We start from the raw sequence: 27,462 nt of genomic DNA, 5'->3' as shown, positions 1-27,462 counted from the left end.
CGTATGACAGTTGTATACCTAGTTTTCGTGATCATAGCGGGAGGACGAGTCTGGGATGCGATCTACTTTTCTCCAGAGAGTCGTCCCGATTATTACACGTGTCACGGGCGTGCAGACTATCATGATATCCTCACGAGAGCGTATCAGGCTTAACGACCGGTTGACAAGCGCGAGTTCGTCGCCGAAACGTCCCAAATCGCCAGCTACGACCTTAATTCGCTACTTAGATTGCGATACGAATGTTTGATATTGTACTTACCGGACGACCGCGCTGGAATTCATTATAAAACCTCCGCGTGCCTTTCTGTCCAGATTACGATCAATTGCGATCGAATTCGAGTATTACGTTTGCGAGCTCGTGACTCGAACGAAGCGCGACGGTTGTATGGAATGTAGATGATGCACCGTGAACATTATAAAGGCGGTATTCAAAGTCAGTTTTAATATTAATTCGTGAACGCCGGCCTAAATCACACCTGTCGTCGACTGAGAGCGGCGACTACGAAAAATATCTTGTCAGCATATTTATTTTAAGCGTGCACGCGAAATTTCATGCGATATCCTACTTTGGTTGATATCTGTATAAGAGTTCTCCAAGTTTTTTTTTTTTTTTTTTTAAGGATGGTTAGTTAGTTTATCATTTTTTAATTTCTCAAGCTCTCAAGTTTGCGACAAATTAAATGTTAATATATTATTATTTTTTACATTACACTATTAATTATCATAGTAATAATTTATTAATTTTTTTTTTATTTAAATAGAAAAGGATAATTTATTTGATAATTCGAAAATTAAAAAAGAACCTTTTTTGGACTTATTACTTTATTTATAAATGTACGTATGTATAAAAAAATTAATATGGTAATTTTATTACACTGTCTTATAATTTTTTTCTTTTTTTTTTCTTCAATATGATCACGTAAAGCCTAGGAAAATACAAGTGTGTTGTTCATATCTGTACTAGTGTATTAATCTACACTTGCTCGTTATTTGTCTCTGTCTTTTTTATACGCCAAAGGAAGAGAACCTCGAAATTAGTGCAGACTAGTTTCGGTCAGTTCAGCTAAAAAGTACAGTCCGAATATATTTTACCGGAGCAGTTGGCGATCCTGCTAGTTCCAGGCGTTTCGCCAATCGCTGCATGCCGCGAGCCACGTTTCGACCAATATCGTCGCAGCTTCATCCACAATGCACTGCGTTACGGCCGCCGGTGGAGGAACTGCCATGTTTAATTGCCACGGTTCTCGTCCGTGGCTTTCTCTTCGTTGTTGGACGCCATAGTGTGCAGTTGGTTCGAGCGAACGTGCCGTGCAGGAGCTTCGACCGCGAGAGAAAGGTGCCCCGGGTTTCGTTCACTCGGGACACGCGGAGCAACGATGGCCGGAACCGAAACCCCGAACGTGAAGTCTGAGGCGCCGAACGCGCCGGTCGAGAACAGCAATGAAAATATCCGCGATCGAAATCCGCCCGGCGGCGGAGGCGGAGGAGGCGGCGGCGGTGGCGGCGGCGGCGGCGGCCGTGGTCCTCGTGGCCGAAAAGGCGGTACTCGATTCTCGGGTGGCCGTGGAGGCGGCGGCGGTCCCAGGAACAACGAAGCGGTAATTTCTTTATCTTACAATCGCGCGGAATGTTTCCGCGTACTTAATCGAACGCATCGCGTCTGGCGCCATTACGCCGTCGGCGTGGTGAAGCGTAATAATTATTTTTGGACGTCGGTTGTTCTCGCGTTCGCTTTTTGATCCACCCGATCGAGGGGATTGGCGCGATCGCGCTATTTCCGTGGCGGAGTCGTGGACGCGTTACGATATTGGTAGAACCTCGTGGCATAGCTAGCACGCGAGAACTACGCGCCAAAATTCTCTCCTTATCTCTACGGTTGGGATTTATAAATAGCTCCCCGGGAGAATCGCTCACTTTCCGCTTAGATAACGCGTAATGTTGAGACTGCGAGTCGTAAAATCGGGATTGGCTTGTACGTTCGTAATCGTCGGGATCGAATTTAGAAATTGCAACTGAAGCACATGAATCATGTCTACTTGTCCTGCCGGCAAAATGGTGTTCGTTGCATAAAATGGCGATGAACGCTATCGAATTCCCGCGTTCCACGTGCGTCGTAAAATTGCTAATGTTCCTTTTTGCTTTTTTTTTAACTGTTTAAATTAGAAAATGGACAGAAAAGATTAATATATTTTTATTATTTTACTGTGGAGTAAGTATAAATATTTTTACACAAAAATTTGGATTATCGCATTAATTAATTTTATATTAATTTGATTATTTTAATTAAATTATTTAACGATACATGTTAACATGTATATTTTATTTAATAACAATTTGGATGGTGAGTGATAAAAAAAAGAAATAATTTGTACGTACAGATAAATTATTTTTAAAATAATTGTAGAAGAAATAAAAGATAAAATTCCAAAAAAGAACGTATTCGGTGAGGTGCACATCTTTTAATTTCAGATTATTTAGAAAGTTATAATTTTTTTACAGATGAAAATGAATGCTTCCATGGATGGAAACATGGATAATCCTATACCTGAAGGTATGAGTGGCAACATGGGTGGTAATATGGGTGGTGGTATGGGAGGAGGAATGGGAGGTGGTATGGGGGGTGGTATGGGAGGAGGCATGGGAGGAGGTATGGGTATCGGTCGCGGAGGTTCAATCCGAGGAAATGCAAGAGGAGTAGGTGGTCGCGGTGGTGGTGATCGAAACATGGCCACTAGATCACAAGATGTAAGTTTACATTTCAGATTTTTTTATCGGATATTTCGCCTTTCGATGGCATTGTTCTCTATTTTTTTTTATTGTATATTATCTACATTTATTATAGAACTTGGATTTAATTTTTAGGATCGATTGATGGAACGTGTCATGGCTATCAGTGGACCGACTCATGAGCTTCCACCACAAGATACGACAGAAAAGAAATTTAGTGGTCGAAATCGTTTGTATGTTGGAAATTTAACAAACGATGTATCCGAAGAAGAGATACAGACTATGTTTAAAAAGTTTGGAGAGATATCAGAATTATTTGTAAATAAAGAGAAGAGTTTTGCTTTCCTCAGAATGGTAATTATATGAACACAATTATTTAATAATACATTGTTAAGCAAATTGTTTCGTAAAAACATAAAATGATTATAATAATTACCGTTTGATATAAAATGATATAAATTTTTGGCTGTACATTTTTGAAATGATTATGTTATTATAATTTTGATATTTAATATTTTGCAATTTTAAATTGCATAATAATCGTACTTTTTTATTTTAGGATTATAAAGCAAATGCTGATATGGCTAAGCGCGAATTAGATGGTTCAATGCGCAAAGGTCGAGCACTCAAAGTTCGCTTCGCTCCTCATTCATCAACAATCAAAGTAAAGAATCTTACACCTTGGATATCTAATGAACTTCTCGAGAGAGCCTTCGGTGTATTTGGCGAAATTGAGCGTGCGATAGTTAAAGTTGATGACAGAGGTAAAAGTACTGGCGAAGGGATTGTTGAGTTTTGCCGGAAACCATCTGCCCAATTAGCTCTGAGAAAATGCACGGAGGGCTGCTATTTTATTACTGCGTAAGTTAACGTAATTTTAAAATCTTTATGATAAATCCCCAACGCCACGCTTGTTTGATGTCTTAATCTACAAGTGCCTAATAAAAAATATTTTAGGGGTATAGAAAAATATAAATTTCATATAGGAAACATGGCTGATTACTTTTAATAATCGCTGTGTGCTGACAAGTGAAATACAAGTTTATTATGGAAGAGATAATTATTTAAAAAGTGATAGCGTATTTAAAATTAAAAAAAAAAATTTTGTTTTAGTTCCCTTCGACCAGTAGTTGTGGAACCATTCGAGCAGCAAGATGACGTGGACGGCTATCCCGATAAGAATTTACCACGCAAAAATCCGGATTATTTCAAAGCACGTGAAATTGGACCCCGCTTTGCGCAATTAGGCAGCTTTGAACACGAGTACGGTACAAGATGGAAGCAATTGCATGAATTATACAAGCAGAAGGAAGAAGCACTTAAACGGGAAATGGCAATGGAAGAAGAAAAACTGGAAGCCCAAATGGAATTTGCTCGATATGAACATGAGACAGAACTTTTAAGAGAACGTAATTATTTTAATATTCTTTATATATTCTTACTTTGCTTGCTGTAAAGATGTAGTTCTTCTATATGATATGACCGATCCCCGTATTTTTTTTTTTCCTTAGTTTTTAATTATTCTAATATATAAAATAATATTACAGAATTACGAATGCGCGAGGCGGATCGTGAACGGCAAAAGAGAGAATGGGAAATGAAGGAACGACAAGCTGAAGAGCAGAGAACTCGTGAAGAGGAATTAAGACGTCGTCAGCAAGAGGAAATGGCGATACGCATAAGGAGACAGGAAGAAGAGTTGCATAGGCGTCAACAGGAAAATAATTTGTTTATGCAGGTCCGTTAAATAATAGAATGTGTTTAACTTATATTCTATTTTTCTTGAAACCGTAAATTTAATTTTAAAATTATTACTTACTTATGGTTGTATTTTCTTGTATTTTAGGAACAGGCAATTCGCAGCGGTGGTGGAAAAAGCTATGATTCTGTTAATACCAATGATCGTGACGGATATGGTCAACCTGATGGTGAGTAATAAGTTTTTACGTTAAAAAGGGAAAAATTTAAGATTACAAAGATATAGCTATAATATAGCTACACTCTATATATCTGCCTTTCAGTGTACAATATGTTTAAGTGCTCGTAGAATTACATAACAATTTATTTTTATTGCTTGTTTTTTTTATAACTTTTTTTATAGTTTTATGTTCTTTATGATATACTTTAACAATATGTTTTTATCAATTTTTACAGGTGGAAGCGGCATGCCAGTGGTAACGTATCCCTTTCATTAATTTTCTTCTATTACTTGTTATATTACAGCATTAGGTTTTTCTCGAAACAATTAACTTTTTTTTTTCTCTCGACATTTTCTTTTTTCTTCTTGGGCAGTACAATTTTTTAAATCTATTCTCATGCGTTTTGTGCAAATCTCATTTTTTATAATGAGCGGAATTGCAACGTGCATGATAAAACGCAATTGTTTATCGTGGTGTACGATACACCATGAAATTAAATTTTAAGAGGATTGATAAACCTTGATATTATCCCCAATGAAGCATGCTCTTCAACATATAAACGGAGTTCTAATGTCTGCAAAATTAATATATAACGTCATTTTTTAAGATATTTTTTAAAGTTAATTTAAAAGAAAAATGTATCTATGTACATATGTATATTTGAAATATTTATAACATGTGGAGGAATCAATAATGTGCATAGCATTTAGACAATGAAAAACGACACTTTAATACTGTCTGAAGTGTCAATATTAACACTGATTTCGGTTATAGTTCCTACATGATCTCTATTAATCCGTCATTGTCGTTTACAAAAATCTGTAAACGATTATATTAGTTTTGCTATTTAACTGCAGCATATTTCTACTGACGAGATATGCTTTTGTTTTACATTTAATTGCGATGCATTGATATTTTAAATATTCACATGATCTTCTATTCTCTTTAAGATGCAACTTCTTTATTGGAAGTGCCGACGCTATTCACTTACATTGAAAGACTCTTTAAACTTTTAATTTTTGTTCAATTTTTATATATAAATATACATGAACTAGCATGGAAATGGAATATCTAAATTTTATTGCACCGTTAATGCAAATTAATAAACTATGACTTATAACAAGTATTCGACTACTCTTTGCTGCAAATATTGCAGTTAAAAATACTGGCCACATAATCATCATCGTTAATCGACTTTAACAAACAAAAAAATTTTTATATAATAAGTTTTTCATCAATTAATTAAATTGTATATGTATATATATATATTTTGATATTACTTTAGTCTATATATTATTATATATATATACGTATACATGCACGTGTACGTGAGACATTATTGACAGATGCTCTGTCTTAATGTGATATTTTCTTATAATCTTTCGAAATTGATTGCATAATCGTGCCATAAGCTATAACTGTTATATGTATATACACATATACATACACATATATGTGCGTATATGTGTTTTACAATATATTACAGTTCAAACTACTTAATGCCTCTAAAACTGATTAGATTTAAAAATATAATTGCCATATTGGTCTCTCCACATGATTGCAGACAGGAGACTCTGATCTATTCTACTATAGCCTTAAGAACAATTTTATTTACTATGGAACACATTGGTACATCATAATGTAATTTGATGGAATTATCTAATAATATTACAGTCATTGCATTTTTTTTTTAATGATAAAAAAAGAACTTTTATGAAAAATATTATTGCAAAAGATTCACGAAGTAGTACTCTTCCATAGTAATTTTACCGACCAAGAAATGCCCAACTAGACTTCTTCTAAATAGGTATATTAATAAGGTATTAATTTAAAAGTATTTCCAAAAAAAAAAAAAAATTTAATCGCTCGTGTACATATTTTTGCAAAACCTTCAACTGGTCTTCTACTAAACTTAAATCTTCTTCTGAACGTCGTACAATTTTGAATACTTGAAAGTGCATTATGGAACATTAATACTTCTGCATATTTTAATATATGCTTGTAGGACTATATTTCATGCGTAGTACTGATTTGCAATACGATACATTTCTTAGAAGCATTACGAGCACAACGGAGATAAAGCATGCTTCGAGGCCTTGATCACGCCTCTTTGCTGCTCGCGTTTGTGCTCGGGGCTTCAAAATGTTGAGCTTGATGCCAGTACTTTACTATTAAGAAATGGAAATTATCTTTCGCGTTATGTCTCTGATGTGCGAAATAATTTCCCGAACTTTAAAATAAGCTAGCCATTTTTATTCACAGGTATTTATTTCATGCATTTATGAGGTCGTTATAGTATTCTCTGATTATTCACGAGGTATAAACTCGTTTATAATTTCTACCGAATATATAACTAAATAATATGATAATTGTGTTACTTATGGGACTGGGAAACTTTTTGAAAAGTTCTGTTTATCTCTACGCAAAATACACAATTGTTTAAACCTGCGTTTGCGCTACGTTACATCTTGGTGCAAACTAAAACGAATTTTTTATTCGTACTTCAATAGTGTAGGATCTCCAATATAATATGTTGGCTGCATTACTATCAGAATAGCAATAGATCTTATAACAATGAATTTTAATCATGCTTCAATTCTAATGTAAAATTTAATTTTAATTCTTTTATAAGACGAAGTATAATATAATCAATATGTATATAAAAGTATAATATTTCACGTAATTATTGTGCTGAAAATTCAACTTGTGAGCTTTTATATTTCGAATTGAAGTCATGATTTAAAAAAAAAAAAATTGTACGTATGCGATAAAATTATAAAGTCTCGCGTAAACACAGCGGCACTGATATTTGTCTACTGACATTTAACAAACGTGTGTTGTCTGTCTACATTGGGCATTTTCTTGGTCTGATTAATGTCTCGGAACATATTCGCCAAAAAAAAAAAAAAAAAAAAAGAACGGTATATTAGTAAGAGCTGTAATTAATGCAGTTTACTGCCAGCGACACGAAGCAATCTAACAATGTATTTTCCCCTTTCTTTTCTATGTGATTTGACGAAAATTGACGATGACCTGTGCTGCTGTCAAACATGGATGGTCGCCCTGAATCGTACGGAATGTACTTACGGTACATCCGCAATTCACATGCACATATGCGTATCGTGCATTCCTCTGATGTGAACTACATTCTCATCAATGATTAACAACAAACTCTCGGCTTCCCTATACGATTCGCATTCCTTGCGCGTTTCTATAGGACCCCAAGTCATTTATGGACCCGTACAATATGGACCGCGGTAATCGAGGGGGTTATAACGATGATCGTGGGCAAATAATGGATTTAATGGAAATGAGGGTTGACATGGGTAACATGGGTGGTGGCCGTGGCGGTGGCGGTGGTAGTGGACGTTGGCAAGGAAATGACCGAAATCGCCCAGATGATTATCCCACTAAACGCCGACGATATTAAACGGTGCGCAGTACAAAATCTTACTCCGTTTATTTCTATGACACTTTGCAAATCGTACTGCATCCTTCATTTCTTTCTCACTTTTATATTACTGTGTTTACCTTGGATAGTCGTGACAAGGGGGAAGGAAGAGTGTCGAGAATATTGAACGCTAGAAATATATGATATGATGTTTGGCATCAATCAATGGCATTACATGCCAGGCTTGAGAAAATTTTGACGATGAAACGATACATGAACGTAAATTGTTTTGATATTTTGACGGATTTTCTGTGTCCTCCAGATGATATTTCCTCTCGAGCATGTATTCCGATGGGAATATCAATGATATTGATGTCATTAAAAGAATTAACATCATCATCTTGCTGTACGTTTTAGAAACTTGTTTCAAACTGGCTATTTCTGTGTTTAGATTTATGCAAAATGATCATCAATCGAAAAGCAATATTCAGCAACCCCAATATTTCATTGGACACATTTTATTCCGTAATTTCATTTCTAATTCGACTTATAACTTAAACATCACAAATTTGAATCTTACTTCAAAATTAATATATGTATTTTAGATTTATCATTAAAAAAAAAGAAAAAATTGTGAATAAAATACGGCATTATATGTTTATAAATATTATATTAAATTAATAATAATTTAGATTTTTATATCACATTTCACAAATAATGAAATACATGCTTTTACTACGAAGTAAGATTCAAAATTACGATTTATATAAAAACATTAGGAAATGTGAATAATATTAAGACATAACATTACCCTTTCTTTTTCTCTCTCTCTTTTTTTTTTTTTTTTTTAATTAAAAACTTTTTTTTCTCCCAATATATGTTTTGAATATTATCAAACAATATTACTTTATTAAAACATTTATTTGAAATCTATATTTTATTATTTAATTATTATTTCGAAAAAAATTATACACTATTTGTTATAGAAAACTACTTTTTAAAAAGTTTTTTATTTTTATAATTTAAATTCCACTTTTCTCGCTTACATTATTTTATACTTTTCACCTGATTGTGAAAATATTAATGAATATTAGCGACAGTGCAAAGATGTCATGATACTTTTAAAGCCAGATTCGCAATATTTGGTTTACTTTGAAAATTAGTATTATGTTGCCGTTATTAGATACGCCGAGTGTGATGATTTGCATCATGATATGTAAATTTAACAGTTTTTAAATATTCATCAATAATTATCTTAGTATGTAAGTTATTATACAGACCTATATACATGAATATGCAGTGCTATCTGCAGATATAATATTCAATACGTTATGCAAAATCATGATCTATAGCAGCGTGATTAAAAAAAATAAAGGTATCTAATAAAATCATATATATAAGATATATATCACATATATCTTAATGTCTGATATTAATCAATATTACTTTATCTTTTTTAAATTGGACACAAAATTAATTTTCTAAAAATTACAGTTTACCGCTATTACCACTACATGAGATATTACATAAAGTATTTAAAATATTAAAAAATGATCTTAACTTTTGCTTTCAGTTCAACGATTTTATATCTTCTACATAGAACAGGTTTGACTGATTCATAGATTCAACTAGTTAGATTTTTTTCGCGAATCTTTAAATGTTGTAAAATTTAATTCTTTTTACAGAATTTGATAATTATTTATTGCTATACTTTATATACAAACTTGACAGAGAAAGATTAGGACTTATATGAACTCGAAAGAAGATCGTGTGCGTTATGAAAAGATTAAAACACGTTTTAATACGTTCTGTAAAAAAAGAAAAAGAAATTGATAAATATTTCGTGCCGATTGAAATAACTCTATCATCAGTTTTTTTGACAGATAAAAAATATATATGATAGATCTTTTAAATAGATTTAATTTTAATGTCAGTTTGACTTTATTATAGCTTAATTATATCTGAAGTTTTTATTCTTTTATGAATGAAAGATTTTTTCTTTCTTCATAATATAAAAGCTGGAAATATTATTAATTTAATTGAAAAAATAGATTAATATTTGTAATTCAAAGACTGCTGTATCAAAGATTTTTTTTATTTTTATTTTTGTAATATAGACATTTTTGTCTCTTTTTCTCGATTTTTTTTAAATCATGGATAACGAGAAAATGAAAAAGAAAGTATTTTTACCATCTTCAAGAATCTTCCACGTTCCTGTGCTTAATAATAACTTATTTAGAACTCAATATAATTAATCAAGAGTCTTTTAATGGAGAGGAGACTACAATCACAAGATAGGCTTACTTACTCGAAACTGCTAGTCAATGAACTACCTGTTAACGAGGTGAGTAGAATTTGTAAAACTATTATGCGTAATCTTACTTTAATCTTCGGGTGGGACGTAAAACATTAAGCAAAAATTACAAAGTGATCATTTATTAACTACGTAATATGTCGCTGCACAAGATTATTCTTATATTCGTTACGATTCTCTTTTTAGAAAATAATATGAAGAAGTAAAAATTAGACTAAAGATTACTTTGTAATGTTTGCTAAAAGACATTACTGTTTGATTGGAATTTATTGTCATGCGCAACTAATATATTTTAATATTTATATGTTTTATGACGTTTATCTTCGACTCTTAAGAATAATAAAAAAAAAAAAAAAAAAAAAAAAAAAAAACATTAAATCTGGTTCTGAACACTCGTATGACAAACAAGCTCTTCAGCCTAGACAGCGCTTCTTTTTGCCTATGACAACCACCATATCTAGACACATTGATGAAAGGGTTGTCTTGGTCTAACTATTAAAAAATCTAGGCTGTGATAATAGATAATTGATTAAGTAAGAAATATAACACATTCTTACTTTGTGCCACTTTGAGTGGCAAGGAATACTCTTGCGATGAATCTTATCTATTAATTCTAATAAATGATTTTATTATATAGCGAAAAACTATGCTCGGAAAACAATTTTGCGAAATGATATTTAGGTATGCTATGAAAAATGACTTTATAGGAAGAAAAATGCCTATTATATTATACAGGGATATCGTATCTCGAACAAAAAAGCTAAATATGAAATACTGTAATTTATTATTGTCTAAAATATGCAGCATTTAAAATATATTACATGATAATAGAATATACATAAAAATCTCAGAAGATCAGATAAGAAAAAAGGAAATTACTTAATGTTAGTAATATACTATAATATGAAAATTTTATCTTTAATTTGAATAATGGACTTGCTTAATTTGTGTTGCACTATTAATCTTTAGAGGACTGGGATATGGAGTTCGCTAATATACATGTGAACATACGTGTTACATACCAATAATATAGATGTAATTGCTAAAAACTTAGTGACTTATACATGAACCACTCTGGTCCTCTACAGGTTGGGGAAACTTCTTATAAAAGTTATAAAGTTTTGTATTTTTGAGTTCTGAGATTTTTATTATTATTACCATGTTATATAACAATATTACAATACACACTTGTTTCGATTAAATAATTCCAATTATTTTAAAACACAAATTAGAATGTTCGTTTTATTTATAATATAATTTATGAATTACTTAATGTTATTAGAAATTTTTTGAATGTATTAATTTCGTATTTCAGTACATTGCACATATTTTAAGATTATCCATGTCTATTATCTTTAATAATTTTATTAGATTTTTTTTTTTTTTATTAGTTCACTTTTTAGATTAAATTTCGCGTATTATATACATACGTTTATATTGATTAAAAAATTTATATAATACATATAATGCAAATACATGTAAATGTCATTTGTACAATATATATTTTTCATCATATGTCACGGTTTTAAATAATATTAAATTAAAATTATACTTGTATTAAATTTTTAGCATAAAATACGCATAATTATCGATTAACTGCTGTACTTACAAAATAATGCATATTTTATAGATTGACGTTTGACTGTCCGATCTCTTAGAACTGGAATTATTTGAACAATATTTTTAAAACATGTATTTATAACTTGTTGTATGTTTTCAGATTGCAGTACCAGGTTGATCAAGAAAGCTGCTGATAAAATATAGGTATAATTTTTAATTTTTAATTCCATTTTTATTAATTTATCATGATGATAAAACTTAAAAATGATTTTAATGATTTTACTCTAAGATCCTAACGTGTACTGAATAGCTAATGAAAATCTAATTAACATGACATGTAGTTATACGTATATTATTTAACTCTGTTATTTTCTTTATTAAAGGAAACTCCCTAATGAAGCAACTGTAAGTTGATGCCTGGAAGACGAGACAAAATATGCAAGATCTGGTTTAAAGGTGAGCTTAGAACATATTTAATTAAGTCGTATTTATACAAAATATTAATGAAGTATATATCAAGACTGCAAATGATGATACTCTTTCGGGGCTGAAGCCTGATGAAAAACAGCCAATTCCAACGTGTACATTTTTTTTATCTGAAGCAAGTCTTGAACTATACCTTATTATTTAATTAATTGTTTACACTTACTAGTTTTTTTAATAAAAGTATTTTGTTAGGAGATTACAAGAAGGACGCACATCTTGAGAAGATTCTCAAGAACTCTTTCCAACAAGTACCTGCTGAAAGACTAATTCAACTTTATTGAATGAAAAGGTAAATTGCTTATCAGCTATTAATTAATTCCCTCTATGAAATTTCTCATTTTCGTAAAAAGCCAAATATTAAAAAAATTCCTATGAGCTACTTTTATCTCAACAATATACACTAGCTTTTTAATAAAAGTAGTTTCTAATATCATTGTATCATCTCACTCACGAAAAAGTTATATTAGTAAATTACAGAAAAGTAGTTCTTTTTCTTTTACATAAAAAATAATCTGATGATCAAATGGCTAGAGTCCTGAATGAAAGATGAGAAAGCATTCGTTCACATTCTGATTTATATAATACCTAAACTTTATATCGTGAATATTCATTTACGAAAATAATCCATTTCTATTTGTTGCAGCATTCCATGCCAGTGTGGGTCAGCAATTTAAACTTAATTATTTAGATATGTTACTGTTATATTTTAATAAATATATTTGTTATTAAAAATACTGTATGAATATTGTTTTTTTTAATTGAATTTTATAACTTATAACGCATCGTTTACACAAATATAAATTGCTAGCATGCAAGTAAGGACAGAAAATTAATGGGCATCGACAGATAATAACGGATTTCATCAAGAGTTCTTCAGCCAGCGACATAAGTCGACACGGTGCAACATAATGAACAATATCCTTGTAGATTATTAAACAAAGAAATTTATTCTCGCGTCGAGTTATTCATCAATGCTCTTATTTGTCATTTTGCGTACTTTGAATTTCTCAACTACCTATATTGCCGAGTGATTAAATTACCGTTTTTGTTAAATTATAATTAAGGATTAAATATTACTCGATTGTTAATGTACTTCTTTTTATGACATTAGACGTTATAAAACGCGGGTTTTAATTTTTATTATGCGGGTGCAGAAAGATCAAAGAAGCTATTTAAAACGGCATATTCATTTTTTTAGTTTTATTGAAATCCGCTACGATGCGCCACCACCTTTACCTTCAAATATAACCTAACTTTACAATCGTAATTAGAGACCCATGCATCCCACGTGTACTGGTTTCGAAGTATTTATTTTCGATTAATAATCTTTAGCGTAATGTAAATTGGTCGTAAAAATTTAAATATTGTTCGGCGTTAGTTATCAATTAATCATGCATAAAATATAAGCGTTGCCAATTCTTTTCCGTTTGTTTTTACGTGCGCATGTGATATATAAAAAATATATAAAGATGAGTTTATTTGTTATAAACAGGTAAGGGAAGTGAATTTTCTCAAACGGTTGTATGGGATACGATAATATTTTGTGCAAATTATTCATTAATTTTACTTGATATAAAATATTATATACAGATATGAAGGCGAAAGCACGAAGGAGGTAGAAAATGAAACGAGTCACTTTGCCGAACTGCTGAAGAGGATAGAGGAGCGTAAGAAGCAAAGAGCTGAGGCAAGTAATAAATCCTCATTAGGTGAAGATGGAAATGATTCAGGAGAACCTAAAAAAAAGAAAAAGAAAAAATTGCTTGAAGCTGAGGAAGCCGATAACTCGTATGTCAAGGATGAAAATACGGGTATGGAAAAGCCTAATGAGCAAAGTATAGGAACAAATGCAGTGTCGAAAAAAAAGAAAAAAAAGAAACGGAAAGATACAGAAAGCGAGCACAATTCTGTCCCAATAGATGCAGATATAAATTTAGAAGGAAAAGATAAGGACGTAATAGATGACAATAATGGGGATAAAGATGGTACAGATAAGAAATCTTTGCAGAGCAATTTCACGGTACTAGGTGCAAGAGCTCGGAAAAAACAGCGAGAAGTGAAAAGAGTGTTACCAGATTGGTTGGCACATCCCCAATTAATATCTGCTGATTTAAACAGTGGACCGCCTCTGGAAGAACTGGAGTCAGTTTTGGATCCTAAATTGGTAGGAGTTTTAAGAGCTAATGGCATAATTAAATTATTTCCAGTTCAATCTAGTATAATAAAATGGTTACACAAGTGCAATACAGATAGAAAATTGGGATGGTGGGTGAGAGACACTTGTGTATCTGCTCCTACAGGCAGTGGTATGTATTTACAAAAATATAACAATAATTAATACGGAGTAATATATATATTTTTTTATGTTATTTTATTTTAAATTAATTTATTATGCAATTGTAATTTCATTATAGGAAAGACTTTAGCTTATGTATTACCAATTGTGCAGGAATTGCAATCACGATCGGTACCTAAAATACGTTGCTTGATCGTCTTGCCAGTGCAAGAGCTGGCTACACAGGTTTATAAAGTAATGGTCACTTATACTTCTCACACGAATCTGAAGGTAGGCTTACTTTCGGGTGCATTTTCGTTTGAGCAAGAGCAAAACACTATAATTAAGAAAAGTATGTATATATTATTGTCGGTAAGATGTAAAAATGAAATATTAATATACACACGAAAATTTAATAAAATTATTTTTAAAGCTGAAAGGGGGAACTACTTATCTACGGTGGACATTGTAATTGCAACGCCTGGTCGATTATTAGATCACATATTAAAGACATCTGGATTTTCTTTGGATTGCCTAAGGTTTCTCGTTATCGACGAAGCCGATCGTTCAACAGAATGGCTACAGTATTTACCTGATCCTCATTATCAAGCTCCTATTTTGACACTTGGAAACATGCGTTCAAGGTTAATTTTTTAATGGAACATTTAACTGAATATATTATTTAATATATTTTTTAATTGTAATAATAATAAGGAAGAATTTTAAACGTTTATAATTTATATGTGCTTTTAAGAGTTATTCTAATTGATTTTTTATTTTAACAGCAAAATTATACCAGCACAAAAACTATTATTTAGCGCAACTTTATCGCAAGATCCTGAAAAGTTGAGCCGGCTGGGTCTTTTCCAGCCAACATTGTTCACGACGGTAGTGACCGATAAAGACACCGATATAAATTTAGATAAACTTGCGGGTGACTTTGTCGGACGTTATACGAGCCCGGAAGAACTGACTGAACTTGCAGTGGAATGTTCCTCCCACGATAAACCAATTGTTCTGTATGAGCTGTTAACGAAGCATGATATACCTAAGACTCTTGTTTTCACAAATTCCGGACAAACCGCACATAGATTGGCGCTTTTGATGCAATTACTCTTATCAGATCGGAATGTCACAGTTGGTGAATTATCTGCCCAACTCGCGTCAAAGCAACGTGAAAGTGTTCTGGACAGATTTACAAACGCTGAGATACATGTGTAAGTTTTGTGTTTCGCCAAAGTAATATAATTATAATTTGTTAAATTTAATTTTTAGTTGTATTTATTTAAGTTTAATTAATCTAAATTTTTTTTTTTTAGATTAATAAGTTCAGATGCATTGGCTAGAGGCTTAGACATTCTGAATGTACAGTTAGTCGTGTCTTACGATTTACCAAAGCACATCAAAGGCTATATACACAGAGCTGGTAGAACTGGTCGGGCGGGAAAACCAGGTACCGCAGTGTCCATACTCACAGCGAATCAGGTTGGGATATTCAAACAGATGTTAAGCGCTGCACATAAAACCGTGCCCAACATTGAACAAATGGAGCTGCATGCTACTGCAAAAGCAGTTAATTATCAAGATCACCTGGAGAAATTAAAAAAGATTCTCGAGAAGGAAAAGAACGAAAGTTTAGAACGGACAAAGGCCATTAAACGTAGACGTACAGCAAATGTGACTAAACAAAATGGAAATGTAGAATAATATTTCACATAAAATAAAAGAAATGAAAGATAAGTACGAACTTTTCTGTGTGATTAAAAAAAATTCTGTACAATAAAAATGTTAACAAATATTTTTTTTCTCAAATTTTGTAAAAAAATACTTATTTATGTTGACGTGTCAAGCTCATCTCTATGCTGTAAAAGGTGCTCTAGAAGAAACAGTACCGTTAATAGGGTAACATCGATAATAACATTTTATTGTCTGAAGTTAATAGTATCGTACATCATGCTCATTCCCTATGATTCGTTCTGTGGGTAGTCGCGATATATCTTGTTTCGAATCGTTACAAGTTATTATTCTCATTGTTCTTTATTCCGTCGAAGGCAATGTATTCACAGTTTTAATTTACAAAAAGTAAACGACGTTGCATTTACGAATAACAATGCCGACACAAGTTATTTACTATTATTGCTGTGCATAGCTTTATTACCTGGAACTAATCGCACTGAATTTCTCGTCAATATGCAACATTAGAGATGTTTTATCGTAACGTTCTTTTATTTTAATTCTTTAAGCATAATCTTGAAAAATTTTTTTATAGCAGTTTTATTTTTTTGTAAAAATAGCCGCAACACATAATTGTGACACCAATTGCAAAGTGTTAAATATTGTGACAGAAGTTAGGAGAATATCTCTTTAAATTAGATTTAGAAAATTAATCTTAATAATTAAAGATTTTTTTTAAAAGAATTATTTTTCTATTTAGACACTAATGCCGTCTGTAAATATATTTGAAAGTTAAATAATATAAAAAATAAATTAATCCGCGGCTCTTATTAAATCGAGGTTTCACATTTAATCGCAAGCAACATTTCTCACGATACATTTATACATGCGCTTGACGTTTACATTTTGCGATATCTTTTACCACATTAATGTACAACGTGTAAATTTTGATTTTCATATAAACTCATTGTGCGTTCCCTCTTCGGCATCGCATTATTTTCACATGACATATTCAATTACGCGACTCTGGCCAAAGTTCAGGCACCCTCAAACTTGTAATTCAAACTTCGGGCATGTTCAAAGCCCGTCCGGATTGTTACTGTAATTTCGGATTGTGCGACCGCAGTCGTCGAGTTAAATTAAATCGCACGAATACTATAAAGTGCGGATACTGACCGTTCAGATACTGTCAATCCCTCGAAAACAACCTCTTTTAAATAATTTTTTTTTACTCGGTGCTTATAAATTTTCTATTTAACGCCTCGTTAATAATTGTAATTTGTATTAATTGCATCTCGTTCGTCGAAAATCAGAGTCGAACAACCGGTAGGTCGCTCTATAGTTTTCCCAAGAATTTCAAGCGACAGTTCGTAATTAATGTTCTTTGTACTGAAAAAATTAATGTTTTAAATGTAAAGAATACCTGACGTATTTTTTTATCTCAAATTTTACATTATTCGTAGCCTTAGGCCTTCGCGACTTCCCCAATTCACCCGTAGATTTGTTAACAATTAACAATCAAACTGCTTTGATGGATATACAGCAAAGATCGACAATTTTTTTTAAATATATTTTTTTTTAATTATTTGCCAGGTATACTCAATTTCACGTATGTATAAGAAAACATTTATTTTTAAAGTACCGAAAAGTAATAAAAATTATGATAAAAACTTTTTTGATTGCCGATTTTTGCAAACCTGTTGACATTTCATAGAAGTTTAACAGCTCGATGAAAGCATCCGCTCGGACTTTCGTTGTCTAAACTTCTAACGCGAACGAGCAAGATTCACACTTACTTATATCTAACGTATGTATATTTATGTAACTGATACACATCTCGTGCGTACAGGCATGGCTTATTTTTTATGTTCATTATATTACATCCGCTTTACATCCGTCTTCTATGTATATATATATATATATATATATATATGCATGTATATATATATATATCATATTATTACAAAATCTAGTCTCGTTCGAGGATACACCAAATCGAACGAACCCTAAACGCTTACCTCGAAAACCCGAACGTTCACACACAGTTTCTGTGTTATTTACACATATGTATTCCTCAATAAATAGTACGAGCGTATGTACATACATTAAACGTGGTCCTATATGATTCATATGTCTCGTTGCCGTGTATATGTATTTGTTAAAATTTTATTAATTTTTTTTATTTTTTTATACTTAACGCCAATGAATTTTCACCGTGTTCTCGCGACAGTATACAATAAAAGGATATTCAACGCGGATTTTATCTAATTATAGGACTTTATATTATGAAAAAATGTACATTATATATAAATTGCAGAGTATATAAAAAATGTGTTTCTCTCGTATTAAGTTTCATGCAGAGGTGAAATAAAAAATTTATTTGCTCCAATGCTTTCTTAAAGTAATATAACGAATCAAAACTTATTAAGATTAAAGTCGTGTTCTTCAATTCGTATCAAAGTCGAAGTCAATCGAATTTTACCGTGCAAAACTAGAAAAAAGATACATGTAAGCACATATAAATATATGTTTTTTTTTCTTTTTTACATACTCTGCACGACTTAATTTTATATGGAGTGCGCCAAGCAAGTCAAGTGATATGCTTAAAAACTCGCCGGATTTTTGCAAAAGTGCCGCCATTATCACTAAGTTTATATACTTAGGTACATAATAATGTATTATTTACAGTACAGGATCGATCTCTTCAACTATACAATAAAGATATTAATATTAACACACGTAAATCGCGAAAAAAAAAAAAAAAAAAAAGGATAAATTTTATACGCCTAATACGATACGTTTTCGTTACATTAATTTATTTAACGACATTCGCACGAATGTTACTCGGTCGAATAATTGACGGTGATAACGTCACGTATACGTAATTAAATCAACATCAGTTTTGCGATGAAATCTCACTCGGTGGGATATACTTCTCGAAAGGATAACAGAAATGCAATATTAAATAACCGGCGTTTTTTTTTTTCTAGCGAGCTTTTAAGTCGAATGGAAAGTCTGATCCGAGACGAGACTTCACTATGCCGTATTTATTGTCGTGCCCTCCGCTCTGCGTACGGACTACAGTATACATCGGCTCATCTAATCGTAAAAGTGCACCGACCGAATTAAGCCACTCCAATTTGCGATAGTCGAGCGCACATTTAGCCTGTCCGACTAGTGTCCCGGTTGCGGCAGATGCTCGTGGAAAGATAAAAAAGTATTGGATATGGAAGACAAAACGGGGCCGTAAAACGGTCGCCAGCAAAACGGGGTGGTGGGTGGGCAAAGGGAGGGAGAGGGAGGGCAAGGAAAGTGCCAGGAACCTGAGCGATCCTCGAATAAATCTCATCTTATTCGACAAAGCTTTGCATCCTCATCGATCCTCTGTATTTTATATCGATACATTTACAAATGCATTGCTGTCAACAGCAACAATAACAGCGGACAGTGATTTATTTTTCGAACAACAGCGAACGTCGGAAACGGAGAATTACCTATGTACAGAGTAACTCAAAAAGAGTGGCTCTCCCATGCGACCCAATCAGATGGCTCGATTAACCCACGTTTATCGCGTTCCGAGCCGTTTCAAATCGCCGAAAAGCTCTCGCATGTTTCCGCTGCCTACATAGCTTAAGTAGACTTTTTGCTACAAATTTGGATATCGCGTAAAGAAAAAAAAAGAAGTTTAAGAAAGTAACGATTACTTAATTGTTAAATTGACATTTGTCGTTTTAATGAAACGTAAAAAAACCTCGATTTATCAATAATAACGTATAAGCCTGTTCAATCTTCAAGCTAATGCAATATATCCGTATTAAATAAAACCAACTAATGTTGAAAAAATACGTATTTTACTTCGTATATTTCCGCGTCAACCCTAAAGCAGCGAGAATACGAATAGATTTTTGTCTGCAAAATTTCAGAAGCACCGTCGCGAGGTCTAAATGACCTGGAAGCGCGCAGACCGAGTTCTTTTACTTCTGTACATATTATTTTGACCAAAATTTGTTCATCCTTCGTTTACGTTTACAATTATCGCGCCACAGGGACTGGACCTACCCAGATAGGATTGTCGCGTACGCACGGCGTGTCCCTTTGCGTTACTTATGAGCGACTAATGAAGATCCACGAGGGGTTCCCCAACTGACCCCTTTGCTTGCTTTTCTAAGTTCGTTCATTAATCTCTATCCTGAATTTGTAACAGCTCCGCACGTAAGTGACGTCCGATGCCGAGGATTTTTAGAGTAATTGCACGACAAATTTAATGTTTACTTTAAAGTCGTAATTAAAACGATAATAGCTGCTAGGGAATTATATAGACGATAGGGGGTAATGAAGATAATGACCAGGCAGTCGATGTCAGATTCTGTCGGAATCAGGCTTTTCTCTCCTTTAAAGAGATTGGTTTTCTACTCCTCAAAGATATTGGATTTCGCGATCGATACTTAGAGCGAAGCGCGTAATCCGAGAAAGCATTTTGACATCGCAAAAAACGTAAAGTACATCAAATAATGATTAAAGTAGAAAAGGGTCTGTAATATTCAGAGATTTCTTTATAACGATTACTCTCTTTAAATATATTCTGACAAGCTTTGAAAGAAAACTTTTGCCATTATTAACGGCGGAGATAATCGTTTTCTACAAGGCAGTTATGTAACATTAAATATTTCAAGATTGATTTTATTCGAAAAGGGGCCGGGAGGAATAAAGTCAAATTAATAAAAAAATAAATAAAATAAATAAAAAAAAATATATATAAAAGACGTAAAGAATGTGAAATATTCACGCTAAATAATTTAATAAATTTAAAACAAAGATATACTTGTTAATAAAAAAAAATTTCAACCAATAAAAAGAAATATAAAGAGGCATTTTTAAAACATCATGATAATTCCAAGCATACGTATCGAAGCATTTCAAGTTTTTTTTTCTGTTCTTTTTTTTTCTTTAACCGAGTACGCTAAAACTTGAAATCAACGTTAATTCGTCAAATATTAATTGATATATACCTGGCGTACGATCGAGATTTTCTGAGCTAATTAATTTTTTTTAGTTTGGCTCGTGAATCTTCATGATGGCCGTTTTTTTTATCACTTACTTCGAAAGCTCGTCGCTGTCATTTTATAGAGTGGTCGGCAAAAGAAGAAGCAAGATCAAGATCGCGGCCACCGAAGGGTGCCTGAGATTCGCGACGTTCACGACAACCCAAGGCGGCGGTGAGGAAGGCACGGTGGGCCTATCCGTTCTCTGGCCCTCGTGAGTGTTACCGGACATAATCTGCGTGGTACCGAAATCGTCATCGCCACTAACGGAATCGCCGTCCTCGAAACCGCTCCCGTACCCTCGTTTACCATTGCTACTGTTGCTCTTCTTCTTGCCTTTCAGTATAGGCTTCTTGCGTTGCCTAGCGTCCGTGTTCTTCGTAAGCGTCGTCGGTGTAGTCTTCGCGGAAAGATGCAGCTCTTAAACAGAAAACGAGACAAGACGTCCCCAAATATAAGCTACAGGAATAACGTTTCACGCGTTGACATTAACAGAATTATCTGAAATAACAGTAAGGCTCTGAAATTAAAAGTTTAAAAAATTAATTAACCTATCGACGAAAAATAAAAGAAAAAAAAAACGCGCGAAGGTTCCGTGCAAGCTAAATATTATTTTTAATCATTGTCGGACAATATCCCTGGCTGCACGGATAACGTTTCACGCGTTGACATTGACAGAATTATCTGAAATAACAGTAATGCTCAGAAATTAAAAGTTTAAAAAATTAATTAACCTATCGACGAAAAATAAAAGAAAAAAAAACGCGCGGAGGTTCCGTGCAAGCTAAATATTATTTTTAATCATTGCCGGACATATCGCTGGCTGCGTCACTCGTTCGAAATCAAGAACAGGCCTTCGCTGAAGTGAGAGAATGATGGGAACCGGCGAAACATGAGTTAGGATAATATTGGAGAATTTCCCTGTACCTTGCAACCGCACCACGCCGTCGTACTTCCCGAGCGCGTTGACGGACGAGCAAACGTATCCGCCGAAGTCCCGTTTTTCCAGGGAATGGACAGTGAGATTCATTTGCCAGGAGTACTCGTTCAACGGCTGCTCCGTCATTACGTATTTGTCACTGGGCAGCAGTTTCTCGCCTAAATAGAAAACGAATGGTAACGTTGCGCTATTTTTAATTGCACCGCTCTTTCGTACGCGGGCGTGCGCCTACACGTAGCGGCCCCGTCAGGAAATATGATTTCCGTCGCAACAGCGAAAGCAATCAAAAATATGACGATGTAAAACAGGTTGATACAATCCAGTAAAATATTACTCGTTGGAAACGCATCTAATAATACACGATTATGAAACTTTAGACTTTAACTGACATGATTTTCTATACCGTAGTGCAGACGGCTGGTTTATTAAACGTTAAAATTACGCTCCGAGCATGCTTCAAGCTTTTCATATATTCGAAAATAAAATGTTTACTTTAACATCAAAGGCAACTAATGCCGGGCAAAGTATGTTCTTAGTACTAATATACCGTGGTGAAATAAATATTTTTACGGTGGGGGAGAAGAAAAAAAAAAAGAGAAAAAAAGGAAGAAATAAAGAATCAAATAAACAAGATGAAAAAACATATTCATATCCACGCGCGAATCAATAACCGCGAGAGAAATATGTAGCTTACAAACAACGCTTTTATGGCTTTCCAATCAGAGCGATACAAATGACTCAATTTTTGCTACAACTGTATCAATTATTCGCGTATGTATTTTTCAATATTTGCGTATCGTTTATTGCGTAGTATAAAGTAACGCTTTGAAATCATCATCCCGCGAGGAACTGTCGTCGTTAATCAGAAATTTTCAAACGCATTGATTTTCACGGACAGATTTTTATAGAGCTCGTTTTTGAACCGACTGCCGCGCGTTTACGAGCGATTCACAAATTTACATATTTGATTAACGCAGACGTCTGGTGCAAAAAAAAAAAAAATAAAATAAAATCTCCCCCTCCCGCGACGGGACAAAAACTATAATACAATCGCGCAAAATGTGTGTACGTGTGTCCGCGTGGGCGCGCAGATTTTCAATCTAACGCAATTCTGACTTGCAATCAATATTATTATGGTACATTGGAGTTTACGCTTTAGAAACTGATTGCATCGTTTCTATAGTTAATCAAGAGTGCAAAATCTATTGGGGTAACCTGACATTATACAAATTATGGCTCGTGTGATTATTAAATTCGATTTTTAGCGAATTTTTGGGTAGACTTAATTAAATTCATGAGAAATAATCTAATTTTTTTTTCTTTTCCATTTTTTTTTCTTTCGCTAACTTGTAAATTCCTAAAAAAATATTTGCACTACGAAATCTTCGAAGATAAAATCTCATGCTCGCAAAATCCGCACAGATAACGTATGAAAAATTGTACGCCATGCGAAAACACTTCTCACCTGTATCTCTGTACCAGGTGTTCATAGCATGCGGCGACGCTTCGACGTAACACTGCAGCACGACGTCGCTATTAACCGGCGCAACCACTAATTGATTTGTCACCTTAATAAGAGGTGAAACTGAAACAGGCATTAAATTATCGCACTCAAAAAATAACAGCGAAGTAGTATTACATACAAATCGATGAAGCGCAATCGAAGTAAGCGCCCCGCCGTCGTCTTTTTAATTCAAACACTTAAACTTTCACATACAAACCGTGCGACGTACGTTAATATTACATCTAAAATAAGAAATCAATAGTTAACAATAAAAGAACGCGTCGCCTGCATTCAATTCCTCTCGCAAGTATTCGTGCTCATCGCGAAATTACTTGTTTCAAAATTATTTTAAGGGAATTACTTGGTTAATTAAAAAACCAGTTACGTAGCAGCGAGAAAGTTTAGCGCGTTACTCAAAGACGAGCGAAATAAGATCAGACGGAGAAGGCAAAATAGATAAAAAAAACACAAAAAAAAGAAACTCTTTTTTTTTCTTTTTTTAGGGAAAAGCGCATTTGGTATCCCAAAGGAGACTGTATTCTGTTAATTCAGGAATTAACCGGGTTGCACCGCACTTGTGCGCGGCCATCCGCCGGCGGTGCAACTTAATATCACATTTCGTAAGCAGCGAATTAATGTGAAACCCTTTGCGCTCAAATATTTACACGACCCGCGACGACGTGGATAAATCGTCAAGCCCGCCGGTTAATTTTGCAATAGCGCGCGGCCGGAAGTTCCGCGCGCGAGAAAAACGCTCCCGCGCGAGCGGACTTCGGGGGAGGGTTGATAAAGTTTTCATTTGCGAATGCCGTTAACCAAATTGCACGGTGATTTTTTAGCCACCCGATACGCGCGGCGTATAACATTGCGAACAATGCGCACATTCCCGGTAATTCTATTGTTTCTCCCTAGAAGAGCGCTATTGGCATACTTTTTAGAACAATATTGTCTTTCGGCGATAAAACTTTGGAGCCAGCATTAAAATAGATAATTTCAATTTCTTTTTCTTATTATTTTTTTTATAATATACAATTTAATAAAAGTATAAAGTTCAACCGTGGTATAACGAAATAAATTTATAAAGTAAAACAAGATTTTAGCAGATCGCGATATAAAGATATAAGAATATATTAAAGAACGAATATACTATTTGTGTTGTTCGGTGTTAGTGATATTGCGTACGATTATTTTAAGGAAAAACTTTTCGGAGTAGAAAATTATATAACATAGATATCGTAAAATGTTTGAAAGTTTGATTGAACTACATTTCTCATTTAAAATCTCAATCGATGTATCTCTAGCCACAGGGGCCTATATAAGCCGGATGATAGTTTTACCGCCGATATTGAAGAAGCATTAATAATCGACACGGTTCTCATCCTAGTAATTAAACTACATTATATAAAGTGCATTTAAAAGAGAGCTTGATATATAACCGAAATAAAAAAGGCTGCGTTTCTGCTGGATTAAAATTTATGACGATCGGGGAGGGAAAAGGAATTTTTTTTCCATAAAAATCTTAGTTTTAAAAAGAGGAGGAAACCGTATTGTAATTTCGTAACCTAAACATTGTCATGAAAATCATTATACACCCCGTTTAATTAAATAATTAATTAACATTCTCATCTTTATCCGTCCGTCTTGTCATACGTGAACTGGCGAAGGATAGATTACAGGCGACTAATTATGCAGTATATACGTATATGTATAACGCACGTGGGGATCGAGGAAATCCTTCAAAAGCTGTAACTTTTGAAATCCAAATCTAAATTTATAACGATTATTCCGCTAATTATTTATTCACAATTCCGATGCCGTATTTTCTTCAAACGGCATTTTGTTTCTCTTTAAAAAAAAATTTAAGCTTTTTTTTTTAGATTTACTTCGTTAAAATGCGTGATTGACGGGGCGTTATAATCATTGCTCGACAAACGCGATAGGACGGAACATCCGGAATGATGTTCGGACGTTCTGCACCGCTGTGCTCAACGCTATAACGACAGGGACGACGGCTAATTAACGTCTACATCGCGACGTAATACCTACAGTGAACATCGACGGAATAACGCTTGCTGACCGTCGGCGGCACATTGTTGCTGGCTATGCAGAGATACGTGCCCATCTCTTGCCGAAGCACTCCCGTCAGCTCCAGCGTCTCGCCGACGAAAGTTTTCAAAGCTGTAACCGGGAAAATCAATATTTTACACTTCAAACACTAGCGCATACCTTAACCGTGCAAAATAATGCCTCGTGAGAGACGAGCCAATTTGTAAAATTTATTTTCTCAGCCTTTATCTATTAATTTCCAAAAATGTGTATACTTTTGTATTTTTTTTAACGAGGATTAATAATAATTCTGCTTGTACGCCGCAATTTATGCAAATGCTATTCCAATAACTTCAGTATGATAAATAAATTCCGATAAAGTTCACTGAGATTTGCGTTAAATGTGTATTTGATGCGCGCGGTCGTCTACATAAAATCGCTGGCACGATTTTTATATGAAAAATATATTTTTAACATTAAAAATGTTTCGGTGAAATTCGCGCGCGAGAATTGTTTGTAATATTACGTTGAAATTTTATGGCATATTACTGTGATCATCAGTACTGTTAAGAGCAGAAAAAAAAACTAGAAAAAAATTTTTGTGACATTGCGGAATTTATGCCTCAGCGTTTCGAGCATTATCTCGTACGAGCCTTTAATAATTAAATTTGACATTTCTGACCACAGTAGAAATTAAGAAAAAAAAGAAAAAAAAAAAACTTTTATCTATCAATCATTAAACAAATTTTTAAAACAGTTTTATAATTTTTTTAATAATACATACGCGTTTATTATAACACGCTTTTTTTTTTAATAATACAATATAATCTCGTTCCAACAGCTGAGTTGTATTTAATTTTTTAAAATATATTTTCGAGTTCCTCGAACTTTATCGCTTTTATTATTCGATCAATATGAAAAAAAAAAAAAAACGGGCGTCGAAAAGTGCCGCTTAAATTCCCACGGGATACAGTCAACTGGGGTTTATTGTTCCCGACGAATTTCGCGTGCTGTTACCGGGGAATGCGTTGTAAAAGTTTACAGTGTATATTCAGTTTCCGCAATCCTGGGAGCGGGACGCTCGTCGTTTAGTCGGCGACGCGAGGGAGCCGCATTGTCTGTCGACGCATCCGCGAGGTGAAAAGATCTCGATTGCCAACTTAGGTTGACTTGTCTCCGCCGCTTTCCGCCATTCGCGATATGCGGAGGATCCTCGCAGAAAGTGGACGATTTTACGACCGTGCGCGCCATCGTTCGTTAACCCTCTTCGCTCTCCTCGGGCGGATTTCTCGCGAGAAGCTCAGTCGGAAGTCCTTTCCGCGTTTAACGAGTGTCACCCCGGATGTCCTCCAGGTGTCTATTTTTACGACGCTTCGGAGATCAAGCTGACACGAGTGGGCGAAGGGAAAACGACGGGCAGTAGGAGGATGAAAACGGCACGAAACGGCGATTACGATAGGAGAATTTCTTCTTTAACGCCCGTTCTTTCTCTCCAGTCGAGCTTGCAGCTTCTCGAGCTCTTGCTTTTTCTTTTTTTTTTTTTTGTTTTTCTTTCTCCCCCCCTAGCGCGAAAACTCCTCGACT

At 33.9% G+C, this 27,462-nt stretch overlaps 4 protein-coding genes across 10 annotated transcripts in view; 2 read left to right on the top strand and 2 right to left on the bottom strand.

Annotated features, from left to right (window-relative positions):
• The window catches only part of Teh1 (tipE homolog 1), a 37,279-nt gene extending 36,871 nt beyond the window's left edge, over positions 1 to 408 (bottom strand). The window contains exons 1-2 of one of the 3 annotated variants that reach the window (XM_070654580.1): positions 260 to 408; positions 1 to 210 (exon numbers count right to left, since the gene is read on the bottom strand). The gene's annotated coding sequence lies outside the window, so the exon portion shown is untranslated. The other 2 variants (XM_070654582.1, XM_070654581.1) reach the window with 2 other exon arrangements.
• Positions 409 to 1,281: 873 nt separating this feature from the next.
• Positions 1,282 to 13,136, top strand: LOC139101342 (protein no-on-transient A). Of its 2 annotated transcripts, XM_070654393.1 has the most exons (13): positions 1,282 to 1,598; positions 2,500 to 2,745; positions 2,863 to 3,081; positions 3,287 to 3,588; positions 3,841 to 4,136; positions 4,275 to 4,465; positions 4,574 to 4,655; positions 4,882 to 4,901; positions 7,864 to 10,381; positions 12,072 to 12,115; positions 12,295 to 12,367; positions 12,590 to 12,686; positions 13,041 to 13,136. In XM_070654393.1, the coding sequence occupies exons 1-9, from the start codon at positions 1,377 to 1,379 to the stop codon at positions 8,074 to 8,076; spliced, it is 1,791 nt and encodes a 596-aa protein (XP_070510494.1). In that variant the 5' UTR covers positions 1,282 to 1,376; the 3' UTR covers positions 8,077 to 10,381; positions 12,072 to 12,115; positions 12,295 to 12,367; positions 12,590 to 12,686; positions 13,041 to 13,136. The 2 variants fall into 2 exon arrangements, with proteins under 2 accessions (XP_070510494.1, XP_070510495.1); XM_070654394.1 differs by lacking the exon at positions 7,864 to 10,381 and having other exon boundaries at positions 1,285 to 1,598.
• A 478-nt stretch (positions 13,137 to 13,614) lies between these two features.
• On the top strand, positions 13,615 to 16,410 carry Dbp73d (putative ATP-dependent RNA helicase Dbp73D). Its single transcript, XM_070654392.1, has 6 exons — positions 13,615 to 13,889; positions 13,988 to 14,703; positions 14,812 to 15,024; positions 15,106 to 15,316; positions 15,458 to 15,889; positions 15,992 to 16,410. The coding sequence occupies exons 1-6, from the start codon at positions 13,867 to 13,869 to the stop codon at positions 16,377 to 16,379; spliced, it is 1,983 nt and encodes a 660-aa protein (XP_070510493.1). The 5' UTR covers positions 13,615 to 13,866; the 3' UTR covers positions 16,380 to 16,410.
• A 1,340-nt stretch (positions 16,411 to 17,750) lies between these two features.
• Dip-lambda (Dpr-interacting protein lambda) overlaps positions 17,751 to 27,462 on the bottom strand; it is a 179,297-nt gene continuing 169,585 nt past the window's right edge. For all 4 annotated transcript variants that reach the window (XM_070654399.1, XM_070654398.1, XM_070654400.1 and 1 more), the window contains 4 exons: positions 25,879 to 26,010; positions 23,794 to 23,913; positions 22,316 to 22,486; positions 17,751 to 21,808 (listed from right to left, as the gene is read on the bottom strand). In XM_070654399.1, coding sequence (XP_070510500.1) covers positions 21,468 to 21,808; positions 22,316 to 22,486; positions 23,794 to 23,913; positions 25,879 to 26,010 — 764 coding nt within the window. In that variant the 3' untranslated portion in view covers positions 17,751 to 21,467. The remainder of the gene's footprint in view (positions 21,809 to 22,315; positions 22,487 to 23,793; positions 23,914 to 25,878; positions 26,011 to 27,462) is intronic.

Source organism: Cardiocondyla obscurior, linkage group LG03 (genome assembly GCF_019399895.1).
Source record: "Cardiocondyla obscurior isolate alpha-2009 linkage group LG03, Cobs3.1, whole genome shotgun sequence".
In the NCBI taxonomy this organism is placed as follows: domain Eukaryota; kingdom Metazoa; phylum Arthropoda; class Insecta; order Hymenoptera; family Formicidae; genus Cardiocondyla; species Cardiocondyla obscurior.
This window is presented reverse-complemented; position numbering and strand designations above follow the sequence as displayed.